The following is a 23,771-nucleotide window of genomic DNA, read 5'->3' on the forward strand; positions in this document are numbered from 1 at the left end:
CTACTATTTTATTTTTAATCTAAAAATCAAATGATTTTGATGAATAGCCTTCTAGTTTTAAACTGAGGGTTTTAGGCTCTGTCACCTTCTTAGACTCTATTGCCTGTATTCAATACTTACAGTATCTCCATCTTTTTTAATGAACTAATCCACTGGATCATCAAAAAAGCAAGAGAGTTCCAGAAAAACATCTATTTCTGCTTTATTGACTGTGGCAAAGCCTTTGACTGTGTGGATCACAATAAACTGTGGAAAATTCTGAAAGAGATGGGAATACCAGACCACCTGACCTGCCTCTTAAGAAACCTATATGCAGGTCAGGAAACAACAGTTAGAACTGGACATGAAACAACAGACTGGTCCAAATAGGAAAAGGAGTATGTCAAGGCTGTATATTGTCACCCTGCTTATTTAACTTCTATGCAGAGTACATCATGAGAAATGCTCAGCTGAAAGAAGCATAAGCTGGAATCAAGATTGCCGGGAGAAATATCAATAACCTCAGATATGCAGATGACACCACCCTTATGGCAGAAAGTGAAGAGGAACTAAAAAGCCTCTTGATGAAAGTGAAAGAGGAAAGTGAAAAAGTTGGCTTAAAGCTCAACATTCAGAAAACGAAGATCATAGCATCTAGTCCCACGACTTCATGGCAAATAGATGGAGAAACAGTGGAAACAGTGTCAGACTTTATTTTGGGGAGCTCCAAAATCACTGCAGATGGTGACTGCAGCCATGAAATTAAAAGACACTTACCCCTTGGAAGGAAAGTTATGACCAATCTAGATAGCATATTGAAAAGCAGAGACATTACTTTGCCAACAAAGGTCCATCTAGTCAAGGCTATGGCTTTTCCTGTGGTCATGTATGGTTGTGAGAGTTGGACTGTGAAGAAAGCTGAGCGCCGAAGAATTGATGGTTTTGAACTGTGGTGTTGGAGAAGACTCTTGAGAGTCCCTTGGACTGCAAGGAGATCCAACCAGTCCATCCTAAGGGAGATCAGTCCTGGGTATTCATTGGAAGGACTGATGCTGAAGCTGAAACTTGGCCACCTGATGGGAAGAGTTGACTCATTGGAAAAGACTCTGATGCTGGGAGGGATTGGGGACAGGAGGAGAAGGGGATGACAGAGGATGAGATGGCTGGATGGCATCACCGACTCGATGGACGTGAGTTTGAGTGAACTCCCAGAGTTGGTGATGGACAGGGAGGCCGGGCGTGCTGTGATTCATTGGGTCGCAAAGAGTCAGACACGACGGAGTGACTGAACTGAACTGAACGTTATGTTATTCTATTATCCTTTCCTTCTCTCTCCTTGCCACCCTTTCCTTCTTCTCTCCACTATAACCCATCTCTCAAGTGGTGCTTAAGACAACTGCAAGGTCTACAACACAGTATCTTTGCTAGTATTAACAGACAATAATAACTAGATGACAAACAGAATAAACCAACATTTTGGCCTGATTTGCTTTATCCTCTAACATAAACAAAACTAACTGTAACACTTAACCAACATTACATGCACATACTTTATTCTACCATGCTCTGCCATATTTTGACTCTGATAAATTTGCTATCAAATAATTCTGTTAACTCAGATATGTGAGAATTTAGCAATTATGATCTTGTAGAAACACATGCCTTATTATCAACTGTCTGTAAGAGGGTGATCGCAAGGCCACCCACTCATTTTAATCAGTGACTAAGGTTCCCAATGAGACAGACTATCGAATAGAAACACTAAGATAAAACAAAACTCCCTTGAAATTTCTTAGATATATTAAAATGTGATATACTGAATACTAATATTATTTAGAAAGTTGTGAGTAAGTCTTTACTTAGAAAACTAAAGGACTATTGCCACATAGAAAAATCTAGCTGAAATTGTGTTACTTAACAAATGTTATTATTTAAATATAATATTTCATTTGTTTTTCACTATATGACACAATATCAGAAGAAAGCCAGGCACAAAATCATGAGACCTATGCATGCTCACTATTGAATACAATAAACATTTAGTCTCTTCAAATAAATATGTGAAGAAGGCAAAACTTATTTAAACAACCTGGCTAATGATTTATATTTATAAACTCTTGGATAAAAGAAATTTAAAAAAAAGGATACACTGTTCCAAAAATAATAAATTAATTTACAGGCACATTTATTAGTATTGTTCAGTATTCATTCTTCTCTGTGTAATGCCATTTGCTCTCTAAATTTCAGTCTGAGGATTTGACAAGGGGGCAGAATTGATACCTAGTTGGGCTTTTAAACTATTGAATCACAACCTCACTAAGCTTTACAACCTAGGAGGAATGGTTTCTTTCTTCAACCTTCACATTAATTTATAACAAAGGGCTTTTATTTTTGTGATAGATAGACATAAGCAGATACTTAGATAGACAGAATACGTGCATTTTACAGAAGGGATTCTGCAGAGTGATTTACATTATCATCAGTGAAAAGTACTAGGCTGAAAGAATACAACATAGCATAATTTTAAACTGTCCAATGAGTACTCTAGAGACTCTAAACTAAAATTCAATTAGTCATTTTACAAAACCTGTTAAAAGGAAAAAGCAGTCATAATTACAGATGAAGCTAAATTTACTGAGATGTCAATCACAATGTCTATGCTCAGATCTAGGTCAGAACATGTAGCAAAATGGTCCAGTGAATTCGTTTCATGATGTCATAAGTAGAAAGGAACACCTGACAAGGTCAAGAAGACAGATGTATTTGAGATTGAAGAACAATTTCTACTTCCCTGCAACACCTCTCATTCTTTATGGATTTGATTTTTATAGCCTAGATTTTTAAGGAGTAGCAGATTGGAATTAATTTGACTAGTAAAAGACGAAAAAAAGAGAGATCCTTAAAACGAGCTCCTTCTTGGTAGTATTAATAAAATTTAAAATTAAAACCAAAATAGATGAAATCATTTATGAAGGCAAAAGCTAAATATTATTAAGTATATGAAGATCTTCTAATTACATTAAAATCTGAACTGAATGTAATGATTGAGAAGTAAGGTATTTTTAATTCAAATAATTTTAAAGCAAGAGGGAGACCTTTTTTGTTTAATGCTTGACCAAAATATTTTAAACCACATTATATAAGTTGACATTTTTCCTAAGTAAAATGAAACAGTGTCTTGGAAAGCCAAAGATGAAAAATATGATTTATGTTCATGAGGACATTATAGTTTGGTGGAGAAAAGGAGATATTTTAAAGTACTATAACAGCCTGCAATTGAAATATGTACCAGGTACAGTGGACAGCATATCTGAAAGTGAGGACAGAAGAAATATTATATAAAAGCTCCATGCCAGCCAGGAGAATCTTCCCAAAGCAGATAGAACTTGAGCAGACATAGTAAGAATGGGTAGGAGTTTGATGAATGGATAAACAGAGAATTGCCTAAACAGAGGAAAGGAAACATATTAATACAAAGGCTCAGAGATGTCAAAGAGCATATTATCTTTGAATGTGGGAGAAGGGATAAAGGTTGGTGAGGGGAAAAAAAAGGAGTTTGAACCCATTTGAGGTATCCTATTATATATCTTTCATTCTAACCTGTAACATCTTTTAATTCTTTGTCTAGTTTCCCCAAAGTATCCTTGTGAGCAGTGACTTTATTTATTCTATTTCTTGGCATTTTCTATTAACATATAAGACATATAAAGAAAAAACACAACTCATAATTATGCACTTCAATGATTTTTCAATTTCAGCTTATCTGTGAAAAAACCATCTACATCAAGAAAGATTATGTTACCAGTATCCAGAAATCCCTTTCCTGTCACCTTCCAAGCACTAACCACTCCCCACTCCTCTAGGTCCTTCTGTAGGTAAATAACATCCTGACTTCTAATATCATCAATTTGTTTTGCCTGTTTTTGAACTTTACATAAATGAAAGTACATACCCTTTTGTGTTTAGTTTTTTCCCTCAAGATTATGTGTGTAAAATTCATTCATATCATATATAGCAACAGTTTGTTCATTTACATTGCAACATTATGTGGATTTAGCATGATTTTATTCATTGCACTGTTGACAGATATTTGGATTGTTTTGTTTCAGACTATTTTGGATACTAATGCTGTAAGTGCTCTTGTACACGTTATTTAGAAAACATGAGTATCAGCTGGGCTGATACTCCATAATGGGTCTTCCAGGAAATTAGGCTGTACAAAATGGTTATACAGATTGATACCTGACCAAAGTTCAGTGTATGAAGACTTTCACTTGCTCCATACTCTCACCAACACTTGAAATTTTAATTTTCATCTTCTTGCTCCATGTGTTGTAGCTTCTTCGTGTTGTGGCTTTAATTTGTATTCCTTTGATGTAAGAGTTGAGCAGGTACTCACATTTTCATATGATTTTTGGCCATTAGGATATACTCATTCTTTTGCATGCTATTTTAAATGTCCTACTCTGGCCTTTCAATCACCATCATTATCAGCTGACAAAGGCAGCTTTGCTGAAGAACACTTTAAGCAATCATTAGCAGCATTATGTCTTCAAACAAAAAGAAGTAATTTTCTTTTCTACTCATCTTCATTCTTTTAGTATCTAATCTATGTATTCTCTCTTATCTCTTCCCTGCTACCTTTTTAGGACAAACAGATCAACAAACAGATGCCAATTAACAATGTCCAATTATTGTAAAGAGAATCCAATAACAAGATTGTTGACAAGGGATTAATTTCCAAAATGTGCAAACAACTCATGCAGCTCAATATTTAAAAAACAAATGATCTGACAACAACAACAAAAAAATGGCCAGAAGATCTAAATAGACATTTCTCCAAAGAAGACATACAGATGACTAAAATGTACATGAAAAGATTCTCAACATCAATAATTAGTGGAGAAATTCAAATCAAAACTGCAATAAGGTATTACCTCACACCAGTCAGAATGGCCATCATCAATACATCTACATGCAATAAATGATGGAGAGGGTGTGAAAAGAAGGGAACTCTCCTACACTGTCGGTGGGAATGTAAATTGGTATAGTCACTATGGACAACGATATGGAGGTTCCTTAAAAAAATAAAATAAAGCTACTATATGATCCAGCAATCCCACTCCTTGGCATATACCTTGAAAAAATAATAATTTAAAAAGATACAGGCACCACAATGTTCACTGCAGTATAGCCAGGGCATGGAAATAACCTAAAGGCCCATCAGTCAACAGAGGAATGGATAAAGAAGATGTGGTACATATTCAATGGAATATTTTTCAGTGAATAAAAACAAAATAGTGTCGTTTGCAGCACAATGGATGGACCTAGATAGGGATTATCATACAGAGTGAAGAATTCAGCCAGAGAAAGACAAATATAATATTGTTCATATCTGAAACCTAAAAAAGGGTACAAATAAACTTATGTATCAAAACAGAAACAGAGTTACAGATGTAGAAAACAAAGAGGGTAAGAGAAGGAGGGATAAATTGGGAGACTGGGATTGATATACATACATTATATTTATAAAAGAGTTGTATAGCGCAGGGAACTCTAATCAGTACTCTATAATGGCCTAGGTGGGAAAAGAACCTAAAAAAGACGGAATATATGTATATGTATGCATGCATGCATGCGAACTACCATTGTTTCAGTGGTATACAACTCTTTGGGACCCTATTGACTATATAGTCCACCAGGCTCCTCTGTCCATGGCATTCTCCAGACAAGAATACTGGAGTGGGTTACCGTGCCCTCCTCCAGGGGATCTTCCTGACCTAGGAATCGAACTCACATCTCTTTTTACATCTTCTGCAGTGACAGGCAAGTTCTTTACCACTAGTACCACCTGGGAAGCCATATGTACATGTATATGTATATGTGAATGTATATGTATATACATTGAGTTGGACAAAAAGTTCATTTGGATTTTTCTGTAGCATGCACACTCAGTTGCTAAGACATGTCTGACTCTTTGCAACCCCATGGACTGCAGCCCTCCAGGCTCCCCTGTCCATGGAATTTTCCAAGCAAAAATATTGGAGAGGGTTGCCATTTCCTCCTCCAGGGGATCTTGCCGACCCAGGGATGTTTCCTGCATTGGCAAGTGGATTATTCACCAGTGCGCCAAGTAGGCATCTTACAGAAACACCCAAAAACTAACTTTTCAGCCAATCCAAAATATGGATAACTGATTCACTTTGCTATATACCTGAAACTAACACAACATTGGAAATCAACTGTACTCTATTTTTTTTTAATGTTATAAATAGTTCCAAAAGGGAAAAAAAACTTTGCATCAGAGACTCAGCCTTACTTTTGGACTGCTAAATGTTTGAGTTTTCTCATTTTTAATAAGTGAGAAAAATAAACATGTCTATTTTAAAATAAATGGATCATTCATAAAATTTTAATAGGCTAAATCTAAGTATCTCCCTTTTTCCAAATTATGAATAATGTTCAGTGAGTATTTTAAAGGAATATCAGACAGAAAATGAAAAAAAAAAGTAGTGTAGATGATAAAAAGAGAACAGAAAAAAAAGAAGTTACATAAATACTTTCTCTCAACATCTACAAAAACCAAATACAAATTGCATTTGCAAAAATAAAATGGCCATGACCTTTTTCCCTCCTCTGCATGATTAATTACTTAATGTCCTATTAATTGAAAGATGTGGCTGAATTTCAAACACTTTCATTTTCTGTGCACAGCATCCTGTACTGTAACCACCAATTAAGCTGCTCATCAAAGGTGAACCAACAAGGTCATCTGAGCAGTAAGTCTTCAGCTATTCATTACCCATCCTCAATGGTAATTAACAATAGTAACATTTCCATAAATCAACATCTTTCTGATTGTTCTCTGATGATAAACATTCAAAATATGTGCATCCCAGCCCACCCCTTCTACTTTTATATAAAAATTCAGTCTAAATATACCTCAGAGATAAAATATTACAAAAGTTTCTTTAATTAAAAGGTACCAGGAAAATAAGGTTATGTACCTTTGACGGAAAATACAAACCTACAATACACAACTAAATGAGTCTAGAACAAATAACCCAATAAAAAATGGGCAGAAGATCTAAATACACATTTCTCCAATGAAGACAAACTGTCAAAAAGCACCTGAAAAAATGCTCAACATAGCTAATTAGAGAAATGCAAATCAAAACTACTGTGAGGTATCACCTCACACCAGTCAGAATGGCTATCATCAAAAAGTCCACAAACAACAAATACTAGAGAGAGTTTAGAGAAAAGGGAACCCTCATACACTAATGCAAACTGGTACAGCCACTATGGAGAACAGTAAGGAGTTTTTTTAAAAAATAAAAATAGAATGACCATTTGATCCAGCAATCCCACTCCTGGAAATACATCCAGATAAAACGATAATTCGAAAAGATACATGCACCCCCCAATGTTCACTGCAGCCTTATTTACAATAGCCACGCTAAATTTTCATCAAGAGATGAACAGGTAAAGAAAATGTGGTATATATGTACAATGGAATAGTACTCAACCATAAAAATGAAATAATGCCATTTGCAACAATGTACATGGACCTAGAGGTTATCATACTAAGTGAAGTGAGACAGAGAAAGACAAATAACATATGATGTCACTTATATGTGGAATATAAAGAACAATATTGCAAATGAACTTATTTATAAAAAAAATAAAAAAATAAAAAACAGACTCACAGCCTCAGAAAACAAACTTGCTGTTATCAAAGGGTAAAGTGTGTGTGTGTGGGTGGAGGGGCAGTAAATTAGGAGCTTGGGATTAACATATATATATATATTACTAAATATAAAATAGATAATTAACAAAGACCTACTCTTCAGTACAGGGAACTCTACTCAGTATTCTAACTTATATGGAAAAAGAATCTAAAAAACAATAGATATTTGTGTATGTACAACTAAATCACTTTGTTGTACACCTGAAATTAACTCAATATTGTGTATCAACTATATTTCAATGTAAAATTAAAATTAAAAAAATAAAAAGTAAATTTTAAGCATAGCTTGGATGGATTTTCATGAAGTGAACATGCTTGGTAAAATAATACCCAGGTCATACATAAAATATTAGCGGCACCCTAAGAAAACTCTTTTAAACCTCCTTACAGTCATTAACTACACCAAATAAAACATTATCATGGCTTCTATTTTATTGTTTTACCTGTTTCTTTAATATTTAAATAAAGGAAATCATAAAAAATGCGAAAATAAATAAATAAATAAATAAGTCTGCTGACAACATAATGGTCAAATATGAGAAGCAAAGGGTACTAGCTGCCTAATACCAATTTATTCCTCTGGAAATTATGGCTCAGTTCAGCTACAGAAGTATCCATTTGTCTACTCATCCATGAAAAGTGACAATTTAGAGTAGAAAGCAGATTTAAATTCACACTACTCTCAAAGAGTACACCATGGGGTAAAACAGTAAGAAAAATAGAAGTGTATAATATTATGATTAAAACACTGAAACTATATTTTAAAATTTAAATTACTACTAAGAGGCAAACATCTTATCAAACACATATGATAATATAATAAAATGATGATGTACTATTGCATAGTATATTAACATATTACATTATTAAATATCTGTATATTGTATATTGTATATGTGATCATACATAATTATATTTCATATTTTATTTCTAAATAGTAGGAAAGTAATCTACTCTCTTTAGTAAAGTATTTTAAAATTTCTATTTGCAATTTCAATTTTTCAATTTAATAATATACATACACAGAGGTTGACATTCATTCCAAACTAGTCTGGAACTGAAGGCACAAATATTAGCCTGCTAGTATATAAAATGGTATGTATATGTTAAGATCCTATGTTATTAATAATTAAGGGAAAACACAATTTGAACTGGCTTAAACAATAAGAAGATGTACTACTATTTCACAAAACCAAAATGCAAAGGATGTAACAAGATCAAGGTAAAGAAAGCAAGGTTCAGCCTTATTTTTCTACAGTCAACTCACAAAAGTCCTCTCCATCTCCATCTCTGTCTAGCCTGTCTCTCCTGAGAGCCAGTGGCATGCTCATGGCATGAGATAAGCTCTCTCCCTACCATGAAACAAGAAAGTTTCTCTTCAGTCTGGTTGTTGTTATTGTTTAGTCACCAAGTTGCGTCCAACTCTTTGTGACCCCATGGACTGCAGCATAACCAGGCCTCTCTGTCCCTCACCATCTCTCGGAGTTTGCCCACATTCACGGCCATTGCCTCGGTGATGCCATCCAGCCACCTCATCCTCTGACAACCTCTTCTCCTTCTGCTCTCAATCTTTCCCAGCATCAGGGACTTTTCCAATAAGTTAGCTGTTCTCATCAGGTGACCAAAATATTGGAGTTTCAGCTTCAGCATCAGTCTTTTCAATGAATATTTAGGACTGATTTCCTTTAGGATGGACCGGTTGGACCTCCTTGGTGTCCAGGGGACGCTCAGGAGTCTTCTCCAGCATCACAGTTCAAATTTTGGTACTCTGCCTTCTCTTTGGTCCAGCTCTCACAACCGACCACTGGAAAAGCCTTTACTATATGGACCTTTGTTGGTAGAGTGATGTCTCTGCTTCTCAACACATTGTCTAGGTTTGTCATAGCTTTCCTGCCAAGAAGCAGCTGTCTTCTGATTTCATGGCTCCAGTCACCATCTGCAGTGATTTTAGAGCCCAGGAAGAGGAAATTTGTCACTACTTCCACCTTTTCCCCTTCTGTTTGTCATGAAGTAATGGGGCCAGATGCCATGATCTTAGTAGTTTACCATTTAGTTTTAAGCCAGCTTTTTCACTCTCCTCCTTCACCCTCATCAAGATGTTCTTTAGTTCTTCTTTGCTTTCTGCCATTAAAGTGGTCTGATTATATCAAATCTTATGATTTAATAGAAAAGGTAGTAAGTGAGCTGATCTCACAATGTAGACAGTTTTGAAAGCATTTTGAATGTTGTTCTTTTTATTTTTTTTATGTTTTAGTTTTATTTCTATTTTACTTTTCTATTAAACGGGAAAACAAGCACTAATACTTACCTTTTTTGGGGGGTCAGAGATAACAAAGATTACAGTGAATTTTCTTGAGGAACAAAGGATTAGATAAAGTTATTCAAAAAAAGGCAAAGAATCCATATAGGGTCTTTGATGGGGTCAAGTAGTTTGACCACAGTAGTTTGTTATAACAAATTATTATATTATAACCTAATATAAGAAAATGCTACATATTCCAAAGGACTTTTCCAACCTCATTAAACAGAATGACTCTTACCTTGAGGCATCTCTGGTGGCAGATAATGAGGTTCTTGAGCACTAACATGTACCCATTCAAAGTCATCATATAAATCCTGGTGGTAATCACAAGCTCCAGGACCATCATCAAAAGTACAGCCACCTGAAAGGGGAAAAGAAGAATTACTGTTATATTCTAAACAGTAGATGTGCTGGAAAACACATTAGATTGCAATGTACATTGTGGTACTCATAAATTTAATAGTAAACAGTATTTCTATCTATCACTACTTTCATTAAACGTTCACATACATTGAAACTTCTATCAGTATCTTGTTTGAATAAGAGATTGACTTGAGCCTCAGAAGTAAGGCTGAGGCACAGATTTTTAAATATGAATAATAACCGAAGATATATTTAACTATATAAACCACCAGGAATCTAAATAATTTTTAACAGCTTTATTGAGGGAAAGGGAAGGAAGGAAAAGAGTGAAAATTGTCTTTATAAGGCAAGTTCCCCAGGGACTGTAGCCTGACAGACTCCTCTGTCTATGGAATATTTGAGGCAAGAATACTGGAGTGAGTTGCCTCCAGTATACACTTCCTTCTTCAGGGGATCTTCTCCACTCAGGGATCGAACCCAGGTCTCCTGTGGCTCCTGTACCGGCAGGCAGATTCTTTATCACCTGAGCTACCTGGGAAGTCCCACAACATCTAAGTTTTACCAAATTTCTTGCTTTAAAAAAACACTTTGAAATCTAGTCATAATAGCAAACAAAATACTTAAACTTTTATAAGGTCTAAAGTGCTTGTGGTCAGTGAAACACACTTCCATACTTTATTTAGATTACTTTCATACACAATTATGTCACAAAAGTGGGGAAAAACTGAATGAAGCATAAAACTGATCAGATAAGCCTATCATCCCTCTCAGTACCTTCACTTTATTTAATAACCTCTTTTTTTAAAAATGGAGGTGGCCCTTCCCCTTTACATTAGTCATTTTTCCTGGCTTTATTTTCTGGGGTAATTTTATGGCAGAAGAAGAATAATTACTTTTGCATCTCAGACTGCATACACAGGCACACACAACAACATATTTTGCTTATTCAATTCGTGAAAATCAGAACTGGCCTATATATCTAATCTTGAAGGAAAATGGATTAGAACGAATGAAAATCCAGCAGTGGATTTAATGAGAAAAACCAATAACCTGTCTCCTTTCAAGTAGCTTTTTTGTTTAGTTTCCATGGGGATCCTTGTGAAGAAACTCAGTGAATTCTCTGACTAAAAGCAGGCTAGGGGGGCTGTTAAACTTCAGGCCTATAAATTCTCAGTAAATGAAGAATTCATTTCCCTCATCAAAAGTTTATCAATTTGAGAATAAAAGTTATATTTCTCACCAATGACAGAGACAAGCCAGTGTTATAGGCAAAAAAGGCAAAATCAGAAATGTTCAGATCACACTATAGCCTGAGCAACCTTTATCAAAAGTGGAATGACTTGGGTATCCTCAAATCACTCTTATGACCACATCAATCCTTTACAATAACAAAATTTCAGCAGGTTGAAGTCTTAATACTGTCATTTAAATATGCCTAAAATAGCCTTTATATAAATGCTGTCATGAAAAATGATGTACTTTTTAATTTAAAATTAATCAATGTAAAGAGGTTGTTAGGAAATTAATCTTTCCATACCAATGGGAAAGTTTGTCTCAAAATATAATTTGCTATCATGACCCTAAAATGACTTATTGCTTTGTAACACATACCTTCAGGGCCTTCACTGCCCATTATAATAGTATGAGTGACTTCCATATATAAATTTAAACTACCAGTGGAACCTACATTGGCACATTTAGAAGACAAATGGCCTTAATTGCTGTCCTTCATGGTCATTGTTAATTTTAGCCTCCAGGATTCTTATTAGCAATAACAACTAAGTGTAGCTATATAAAATAAGTGGGTCAGCCCCTGTTATTTGTTGCACATCACTGCCATATTAGTCAAGAATCTTAGGAAAAGTTCCTGGTCCATCTGACTTGGGTGATAAAAGAATTTTTTTAAGACAATTTTTTATTTTGTAATTTACAATAAGTTCTAATCTAAGAAATACAATATATCTATGCACCACATATGTAGCATAGGAATTAATCTTTGGTAAAAGATGTTTATGAATCTTTTTGTAAAGAATTTTGAAGTTCAAGGTTAAGAACTAATACAGTATACTGGACTAGATGATAAGAAATACCAAAAATACTATTCCTGGCCTGATGGATGGAATGGACAGACAACAGTGTGTTACAAGGGATCATGGGTTTCCCTGGTGGCCTGGTGGTAAAGAATCCACCTGTCAAAACAGGAGATGCAAGTTCAGTTCCTGGGTGGGGAAGATTCCCTGGAGAACGCAATGGCAACCAACTCCAGAATTCTTGACTGGGAATTCCCATGGACAGAGGAGACTAGCAGGCTAAAGTCCACGGGGTTGTGAAAAGAGTTGGCCATGACAGCAACTAAACAACAACAACAAGGGATCATAGTAGTATGACCAAAGCTACAAAGAATACAATGACAAATATGAACTGGCTACCTATACCTGAGTTGGTTTTGAAAGGCTTCATGGAGCTAGGCCTATAAAAATGAGTAAGGATGTGCTAGGCCAGAATGAAAGTGGGACTGAAATTAGAGAAAAAGCAAAAGCAAGGGCATAACCAATCTAAAGAAACACGAGACGCTGAAGAATCTCAATTCTGCGTAATGAGAATGAAAAGCATGCAGGGGACAAAAAAGAATCAAACTAAATATGAGATTTTCAGACACCGTAAAACATTTAGGGTTTAGTCTATCATTGTATGAAGTCATTGAAGAGTTTCATCCAGGAGTATGATCCAGTTCAAGACACATTAATAATAATGATAACAACAATAACACTTCAGAAGCTATGTGAAGTTTAAAGAGTAACGGGGGAAAATGTCTGTAGATAACTTGGTTCAACCTTACAAAGGACAGCAGCAGATAATATAACTAGAGCTAATCCCACTTTGCATAACCTTAGTTTACCTTTAAGGCTCACTAGACTAAAAACAGTCTTCTTTAATACACAGTCTTCTATACACATGTCCCTCTGTTTAAGACATTTTTATATACAGTATTATGACCTATTTAAAAGAGAAATCTTAGCAAGGCTCTAATTCATAAATAAAAACCTAACGTACAAATCCAAAGCTTCACTGAGCTAGACAAAAGGAGGCAACACTGAAATGATGTTCAAGAAAGTTACTTAGGCAGAGAGGATGAAAAATGAACAAGGAAACACCTTATATTTTCAGGTTTTGTGTTTGCTGCTGGTGACAGGCCTACGAGTAGAAGCAAAACCATTTCAGTGAAATGACAACCGCAAGTTCCTCGACCCTCGGAGGAAAATTACTTCTGAAGAGCCATTTCACAGATTGCTAATTCCTCTATGCCAGCCAGCCAGCTAAGGCACAGATCTGTCACTCAATGGCCTGCTTCCATTGGCACAACCCATTTGTGGAGCACTGCAAGCTGTTCATCTGAAAATAAAAATCAAGCTAATCTAGACTTGCCTAAATTTCTTTCCATTCCCACTGAAAGGAAGTGTACTAAGAAACATTAAATATAAAAATATAAAAAATTAAAATATGCCTATCTCAAAAATTATATTGCCTAAACGTCTAGAATTTAGAGAGATTCTTGAGTGTTTATTTAAACAGATGGTAATGGCTCTATGAGACAGTATGGAAATAGAGACCCTTTCTGTGAAATCATAAAAGAATCAAAGTGTGTGTGCTAAGTCGCTTCAGTCGTGTCCGACTCTGTGTGACTTCATGGACTGTAGCCTGCCAAGCTTCTCTGTCCATGGGATTCTCCAAGCAAGAACACTGGAGTGGGTCACCATGTCCTCCTCCAGGGGACCTTCCTGACTCAAGGACTGAACCTGCACCTCCTATGTTTCCTGCACTGGCAGGCAGGCTACTTACCACTAGAGCCACCTGGGAAGCCTGAAAGAATGAATATTAAAGTCAAATACTTTCTGATATCAAAACTTTCCATAAAACGCAGGGTCAGGTTAATTTAGAACCAAGCTGAGTTGGAGAAAAATAAAAAGTCAGTAGTCCCCCAGACAACTCTGAACATTTTATGGAGGACATTTTTTCAAAAGCCATTGTGCTATGACCTTCCACATTCACCCGTTCAAAGCATCTATGAAGGCTTAATTTTCTGACTGAAGTAAAATTCAAGAAACATACAGAATTCTATTTCATGGTTCTTTACTATTTGTAAAGAAAAAGCCTCATTTAGCTAAAGATAGAGGCCATTTTAATTTTTATTTTCTTAAATTGGAATACACAGGGTTCTGAAAAGTAAGAGGAAAAGTTCTAGATAAAATATGTTGGCAAAATGCATGTAAATATTGTTGCTTATGACCCTCGAAAATGGACAAATTAATATTTTCCAATTGTGAATTAAACTGTGATACACAAATTTGCTCATGTAAGTGACCACCAACTTTGAAATGATCAACCCTCCATTAGGAAATAATCTATCCTCCATTAAGAATTAATCTATCCTCCAAAGAAAGGGTAACGTGTCACATTAGGTCACATGTAATACTGAATCAAACTGACTTTGAATAGATCATCTCTATCTATGCTAATCAAAACCATAATATATTTTTACTGGTATAAGCCCCAAAATGCATTACAAAGAAGCCAATACGTTTCACAGGAAAAAAAAAAAAATTCAGAAGAACAGAAAAGTAATTTGTTACTGAATATCTTAAATGTAATTCCCTTTATAATCTGAGGCAACATTGTCTATTTTCAGAAAAACAGGTTATTGGAAAAGCATAAAAATTGATGCTTTTAAATAAAGTTCATATTTCCTCTGAAACCTACTGGGATATCTCAATAGATTGTTTTTCCCTTTCAACTTCTTGGAATATTGAAGGTACAAAATAAGAACTGACACATCATAATCAGTGTTTAGGAAGTTTATCTCCAATCTAAGGGTAAGCAATGCTTGTTCTCAATTTAAGTACAGAAATTCAAATAGGAAGAAAAAATCCAAATAGATACAAAGGACGAATATCTTTGAGGTCATAAGTATGAGTCACTTATACTTAACACATTGCTCTGGTTCAATAACAAAGAGGATCTAATGAAGAAAAACAAGAGAATTTATGAAAAAAGGTTAAAGGTAATAACTTCAGATCCAGGAAAAAATATATTTTGCCCTGCTAGTAGTTAATTAGTATAAGAAAATATTATTTCAGCCTAGCTCCCCCATAAAGGAAAAGGAACTTAAAATACATTTATGGAAATTCAAGCCCACCATTTATTGATATATATAAATGACTCTTAATGATGAGTGAAGAACTCATTTCAAACACACCCATAAATTATCTAATTGTTCATCTCTAGATTACCACTTCAAGCCAAGAACATATGTATAATATATATAATCCAAGATTATTTAGCTAGTAAGACTTTTATTCAAATTGTCTATATTTTGAAGCAAATGCTATACTCCAACTAGCCGAATAATCTTCCTTTAATAAGACTAAATTAACCAGAATAGAAAAATAAGTCCAATTTTACTTCCCTCCATCTTGGCAGAGAAGCAATATTAAAATCTCCTCAACCTCAAGGCTTCCCAGGTGGCACAGTGGTAAAGAATCTGCTTGTCAATGCAGGAGACACAAGAGACACAGGTTCCACCCCCGGGTCAGGAAGATCCTCTGGAGAAGGAAATGGTGACCCACTGCAATAGTCCTGCCTGAAAAAGTCCCAAGGTCGGAGGACCTTGGCGGGCTACACTCTATGACGTCGCAAAGAGCTGAACATGACTGAGTGCGCACACACACACACACACACACACACACACACACACAAGGAATTTAACAAGTTGGCATATACTGTCACTGATGCAGCAGAAGAAAGAGACAGCATTTCTAGATGAAGCATGCAGAGATGGCTGAGCACATACACAGCTTTGCTATTTGATTTCTTTGAGTTTCAATTTCCTTCCCAATAAAATCAAGATAATAATAGTTACAGTACAGTTATATGAGGATTAGTGATAATACATGTAAACCCGCTAACATTCAACAAGTTTTTTTAACAGCACCCTTATTTTTATATGTTCCATTCTTAACAATGTATTCTGTATATACGCTATACAGAGGCAAACTCATGCACATATTAAACAGCAGAAGAAAGAAACTGATGGTTTCTATACAGTTTACCCAGAAAGACTAAAGAGAGTCCCCATAAAGAAAATATTATATTACCATAACCAGTTTTCTCTGAATATTCATAGATATGTTTTCAGTAAGGAAATAACCTTCCTTTAGATCAAGGCAGCAAACTTCATCTATCAAAAGCAAATTAATAAATATTTTAGGTTATGCAGGCCATATCATTTCTGTCACAACTACATAACTGTTGTCACTGCAGCCACAGAGACTACCTAACAAACGGGTATGGTTGTATTCAAATAAAACTTTTATTACAAAAACAGGTGGCAGGACTTCCCTGATGGTCCAGTAAAGACTCTGTGTTTCCACTGCAGGGGGCACAGGTTCAACCCATGGCAGGGGAACTAAGAGTACACATGCCACAAGAAGCAGCCAAAAAAAAATTGTTTTTTCTCAATTTTAAAAAAAAAGTTAAAAAACAGCTGGCACGCTGGATTTGGCCTGCAGGCCATAGTTCATCAACACCTGGATTAGATCACTCTGATCTTAAGTATTCTTGAAAATTACAGATAGTACACAGTCTGGTTTAAAGCTTTCAACCAAGGATCTTTGATTTCTCCTCCAAAGACCTGCTCACTTCCATATGACCTGATTTTCTTTCCCTTATACCAAGTAGGCAGCAGCCAAGAAACTGAAGCTGGAAATGGGCTCTGAATGACAGTACTATGTCTAAAAGCAAATCAGACTGTCTGGCTGGACAGTGGTTTAAACCAGAAAGTGAGAATATGCAAGAGCTGAAAACACGTTCAAGATCCTTTCTGGGCTTCAAGGTTTTAAGATGACAAAGGGAGATATATTTTACATTACGACCCATCATACAAATGCATACCTGCATGCAAATATTTAAACACATAATGTGTGTGAGCCCAAATACATTTATTCACTCAATCATTTGTTATCTCCTCCTATGGATCACTGGTCTGGTGCTTTTTCTATAAATTAAATAAAATTAAAAGTAATTGTGTGAATCAAGGAAGTAGATAAAAGAAAACAAGATTGCAGTCCTCTGTCTCAAACATACCCAAGCACATGTCCATTGTGGGAGGGTACCCAGAAGTCAGACGTGCATAATCCAAGTCTTCATTCCTAATTTTCAGGTCTCAGGTACAAGTTGAAGTTCCAAAAATAAGCCTTGGAGATCTGGGCAGCCCTGACAGTACATATGTGACTTCATCCAACCTCATTATGGAGCTAATGGATGATTACATGCTAAACAGCCACAGAAATGATTTCACAGATGAAAAGAGCTTTATTAAAATGTAAAAGGAACATATTAATGAAATGTACCTCTTAGTAGAGAAAAATAAAATTGCCCAGGGTTACAAAGCAAGTAAATATCAGAGTCAGGATTTGAACCCAGGCACTATACAGGTTCTTTACTCTTAACCATGAAAATAAATGGCTTCTCAAAATGAAGAGTCATTAGATATTCTCAGCACCAACCTCAAGCCATTACTCAACAAAGAGAGCAGTACCTACCCCTCCTACCCATGTAACAGTGTGGCGGTGCTGCAACCTTTATGGATAAAATGTAGTAAACTTTGAACACATTACATATCAAAGTCTCTTAGGCTTGATGCTAGCAATAGGAAAGATATCTTATTAGTGTTAGTTGCTCAGTGGTGTCCTCTGTCCATGGAATTCTCCAGGCAAGAATACTGGAGTGGGTAAACTTTCCCTTCTCCAGGGGATCTTCCCAGCCCAGGGATTGAACCCAGGTCTCCCACATTGCAGGTGGATTCGTTACCAGCTGAGCCACAAGGGAAGCCCAACAATACTGGAGTGAGTAGCCTATCCCTTCCCCAGTGGATCTTTCTGACACAGGAATTGAACCGAGGTCTCCTGCATTGCAGGCAGATTCTTTATCAACTGAGCTATCAGAGAAGTCTGATTAACTAGTAACTTCAGCAAAGAATTTTATTTCAATACGGCGACTGAAGGCTGAGAAAGTATATGATACTATCCTATCACTCTTGCTTAGCAATCTTCACTTTCACCTCGTCTTCCCTAAAACATGTATAAACAAGTGACTTTTCTTCTTTAAAAACATTAAAACAAATCAAAAGCAATTTGTTCTGGCAATTTTTGCAGTAGCCCTTTCAAGAATCCTAGGGTAAGAAACCAGGTATTTTTGCAAAGCATGTTAATGTATTTACCCAAGTTTCTTCTCCTATTTTTTATCCAGTAAAAATTTTTCTATCCCAGTAAAATCTCATCTTTTTTTGTTTAGCGTTAGATACACAATCTAGACAAACTCAGTGAACAACGTAATAGAGAGTAAATGTACTGAAAAATACAATTCACAACTGAAGCCACAGTTACACTTTGGTAAAACTGGAAACCATCCAAGCTCACATTTAAACATTTCTTTGTTTTGTTTCTCATGGAGGGATTCCTGGTAGGCTACACTTCACCCATATCAGACATTCTGGCTTATTTCAACAGTGGCTCCTGACTCAGCTCAAGCATGATGGGTGATGGATCATTTTTCATTTATGAAGGGAGTTCTGCAAAATGCTGAAGCCATGTAAAACAGAATTCCATAATCCAACCTTCTAGAGGACGAGCAAAGATCTGCCTTATGGCTTTGAATTAAATTTTTTATCATATTGGCAAAGGAATCTTAAACATTCTCAGTTGAAGAAGTTTAACAATTCAGTTGTGTAAGGCAGAAATAAACTTTGAAGAAAAGATAACCAACTAATTTAGTAATTAAAATGCATCCTGAAAGTAAAAAGAAAAATTTCTTTTTCATTAATATGAAGCCCTTTAACTACTGAAATGTTTCTAGACTTGGTGTACTAGAGAAGTTATACAAGTGAATGTTGGATTTTCCATCATTCTTAAAACATTCTAAGGAGTAAAGACTTATGGTTCTTTCTGCCATTTCCTTTATTTAGAATTTTAAAAAGCTGGGTATCATCACTTCAGTCAGTATGTTAATTACTGATTTCAGATGTATTAACCAGTTCCCTCATTCTAAGAACCATATAAACAGTCAGTCTGGCCTTTTACCAGGTTCCCAGCAAATAAGCCACTCACCCAAACACAAGCAATCTTTATATCAATACTGAGTGATGTTAAGAAACCTTGTTGTCAGAGATCTCTGCCCCTTTCCCATAAAGGAAGCAATCTGGGCTTGAAACAATGTTTTGCTGAGACTTTTACTAGCCTTTAAATATATCAACTTCTGACCAAGTCAGTGTTGAGGCCTGTATTACAATGAATCTCTCTGCTCAAATTTTGTTTCTCAGGACAGTGCATATGGTAACCATTTAGAGGAATCACCACATAAAGTAAAGATCTCTCAACCAGCAAAAACCAATGCTCAACACAGACATTTAAACAACGTGTAAGTCAATAGCGCTCTAACCTAATGAAGAGAGTCATAATTGGGAGAACGATGAATAAGGTTTTTACACAGGGCTTTACCAAGTGAGATTCAGGCCTGCCTGTATCCTTATTCTCTCATTTCAATTAAAAAAAAAAAAAAAAAAGCCAATTTGGCTTCTACTTCCAACTACTACATAGGAATACTGTGCCAATTAATTTTGAAAATCTCTCCACAATATCCTGTGACTAGTAAATTCACATGCTATACACATTTAAGGCATCATTAAGTTAGGGTTTTCAGTAAGGAAAACATCTGAGATTCCTGTTATTGTTTTATATTTACAGGATACTTTTAAAGTAACATGACCAAAATTTGAAGGATTAGAAAACAGACAAGCTTACAACAATATCCTATCATTTCTGGGCCTTTGTAAAAAAGATAAAGCAGCTTATATGATAAAAAAAAAAATTTCCATTATATGTCAAAAATTCATACCACCACTGATTCTACCCTAGTAGAACTTCTAAAATGTAAACTACCACAATTCAACTATTCTTACGTAATAAAAATATTTTAAAGATGTTGACTCTGCCTATATTAGAAGTTCAGATGAAATTCAAAAATATAAAAAAATGCTTCAGTACAGAAAGGACCTGGAAGAATAATTTCATACAGGGAAGTTAACTTTTGTTGCAGACTCCATTTGTATTAGGGGCTCTTGGCTTCTAAGAATAGTAGGTATAAAAATACCTACAGACCTGAAATATCCTTGTCTCATCAAATTCACATGATTGACTGAAGCATTATATCTCATTTACTTAACATATTTAATTTTCCCTCCAGTTTTTGCTCTAAAATGCAATGACCAACTTTAAACTGTAAATGACCATTGAACTATACAGTTTACAAATAAAAAGCAAACACACTTCTTCAGAATGAACCATAAAAAATCTGGAAAATTTTTATTTTCAAATATGAGGGGGTGAAGAGCTGGCATACAGATTTGAATAACAGATTAAAAGCAGTGACAGTATGGAGATAGCATCTGAAGTCTGGTATCTGCTGTGCAGGAGGACAGCTTTACTGCCTCACTTCTCACCTCAAGCCATAGCTTGTATTTTGAAATTGTCAAAGCTCTAAAAATAGATAAAATAAAAGACATTGTTACAATGTAAAGGGGACAAGGACATGGTTATCCTCGCAAATAATTCATAAAAACAAATTGCCCCTAATCAATGTCTCAGGAAACTTAAGAAAAGTTTGCCATCCTCACTATTTGAGTAAAGGCAAATTGCAACAAAACTGAGAACTTTTTCTCCATATCATCTGCAAAATCTTAAAGGATTAATAATACTTGGTGGTGGTGGTTTAGTTGCTAAGTCATGTCCAACTCTTGCTACCCCATGGATTATAGCCCCACCAGGCTTCTCTGTGTTGACATTACATGCATTAAAAATAGGAGGGCAAATGGCACTTTTTTGGTGTGGGAAGGGGGCTGTAATTTGGTTTTTAATCACTTGCCTTTCAATTCAGCAATAACACTTCTTGAAATCTACCCTACAAAAATATTCACATATGTGCAGTCCTCCTGAGTTCTAAGGGAGCTTCCCTGGTGGCTCACAGGTTAAAGCGTCTTCCTGCAATGTGAGAGACCTGGGTTTGATCCCTGGGTCGGGAAGATTCCCCTGGAGAAGGAAATGGCAACCCACTCCAGTATTCTTGCCTGGAGAAACCCATAGACGGAGGAACCTGGTGGGCTACAGTCCACTGGGTCGCAAAGAGTCGGACATGACTGAAAGACTTCACTTTCACTTTCACCTGAGTTCTATAATATCAAAACAAGCTAGGGTAACCAACTTCCAAAAGAGTGAAAACAAATTATGTATGGGTCTTTTCAATAACATCCAAAGACAATAAAGATTACCTTCAAATTTGGAGGGCATTTACAGAAAAATTATTCACAACTAAAACCAGAAACTTTAACTAATGAGCACTAGTAAGGTAGTTTATTACTTAATTCACATGAAAATCATAAATGTTCAACACTATCAACTTATGAAGATAAAGACAAAGTATATTTTAAGAGGCAATACAGAATCTAGCAATTATTTGGCAAATGTTAAGACAATAAAAAGAGGCAAAGATAGAGGTAAAAAAAAAATGTTGAATCAGTGGACAAATGGAAAGAAGAACTGGGGTCATAGGCAATGAAGGATATAAAAGTATTCTGCCATGGCCATCAGTTCTTTCAACTGGCTATTTATCCAGATTGGGAAAACAAAGAAAAACTGCTTATAAGAAGCAACAGTTTATGATAAACCATTCAGGATAAGATTGATTGCAGCAATAGCATTGTAAGTCAGTCCAAAATAAAATTATCTAAAAGAATAGCTTTGAGTATAACTTCCTAGTATTCTCCTGACATCTAATAATAAAACATAGTTCCTTTCCACTTATCACTTTAGTAAGTTCAGGCCTCACCTGAAGGTACAACCAGAATGCAAAGCCGATTACAACGTAATCGAGAGCTAAACATGTCAAAAGCATTTTTGATGCTACTTTATCTTCAAAGGATGGGTTGATAACTTTGTCAGAGAATGCAGACATATAAGTATTTCCATATGAAATGCTTGGATTATAACTATTTGGCTATTACTTTTATTATATTCTTCTAATAATCTGATATTAGTAAAATAAAATCTATTTCAAGAAACAGCATCTTTAACTAGTGGAATATAATTCAACCAACTGGTAAAATCACACTATTAGAAGAAATAGGAAAATATCTTCCAACTGCAAGTACGTTTCGAACCCCTGCTCTTATCTCTCAATTTTGTGTTTAATATTAGTCTACAAGTTAGATGTTAACATGTATTCTAGTTAAACCAAGATGATGCATGGAGAAGTAGAGCTGGAGGAACTGAGGCATGACAATCATGGTTTATAGCAAGCAATCAGCTGATACTCCAAGTAGGTGTATTTAACTACAATTCTTTCAGGAAATGCTCCATAGAGTGAGTTGTAACAGGGAGAAGACTGTTGGGCTACAGAAACTGTGTGACAGAGACTCAGAGGAATGAAAGCATCTCTTGGGGAAGAAACAGAAGCAACTTTGGGGAGGAGTGGAAGTGGGGGAGCTGTACTAAAGACTAAGAGCTTGAAAGTCCAAAGGAAGAGCTGAGGGGTGCAGGGGGCAGAGACCACTAAGGTGAGGCCTAGATGGATATAATTGTGGAATCTGTACCCTACTCAATCTAAGTGGCAAAGTCATATCAAGTGGCCAACCATCCATGATACCATGTATCATATGAAGTTGTATCACTGTAAGAATTGCCCAGATATATACACAGGAGGTTTTAACACAAGTAAGAAGCATTCAGATTCTTGATCAACAAGTTTTAACCTCTAACCTGTTAACTGCCACATCTAAAGGGAAATGTATGAGACAAGGAATCTTCCTCCTTGCTGTGATCATATCTACAACCAAGTTTCCCCCCACAAGATGAGCATAATCCATTTACAAGATTCTGCATCCCATCCTTACTCTCCCTTCAGTAGTTCATAAAAGGGATTGGCTAGGTTGCATACTGCAATGTGCTTTTCATGTATTTGAAGCATCTTGTAAACACAGAACAAAACACTTGTTTTTGCTGTGGAGATATTGGCTATAACACAGCCATGTTTTCAAGAAAAATTATTTCTACCAAAACATTAAAAGTCATTAATAGCTAGTGACTTGGCATGTAGCCTTGCCCCAGGCTGCAGCAATGTCTACAAATGCAGTCTTGAACTGGATTATCTTTGATTTCTTTAAAGACCACAAAAGCTCAGTGAGTGAAAGACTGCTGAATCTGACCCAATGGCATTAATTACACCTCCAAGGGTGAAGTGAGAATTGTGTGAGTCAAAGAATAAAATTTTATA

At 35.7% G+C, this 23,771-nt stretch overlaps 1 protein-coding gene across 5 annotated transcripts in view; it reads right to left on the bottom strand.

Moving 5' to 3' along the window:
• The window catches only part of PTPRK (protein tyrosine phosphatase receptor type K), a 598,135-nt gene that overhangs the window by 446,366 nt on the left and 127,998 nt on the right, over positions 1-23,771 (bottom strand). For all 5 annotated transcript variants that reach the window (XM_040238871.1, XM_040238869.1, XM_040238870.1 and 2 more), the window contains exon 2: positions 10,270-10,392. In XM_040238871.1, the coding sequence (XP_040094805.1) occupies positions 10,270-10,392 (123 nt within the window). The remainder of the gene's footprint in view (positions 1-10,269; positions 10,393-23,771) is intronic.

Source organism: Oryx dammah, unplaced genomic scaffold (genome assembly GCF_014754425.2).
Source record: "Oryx dammah isolate SB20612 unplaced genomic scaffold, SCBI_Odam_1.1 HiC_scaffold_4, whole genome shotgun sequence".
NCBI classification, from domain to species: domain Eukaryota; kingdom Metazoa; phylum Chordata; class Mammalia; order Artiodactyla; family Bovidae; genus Oryx; species Oryx dammah.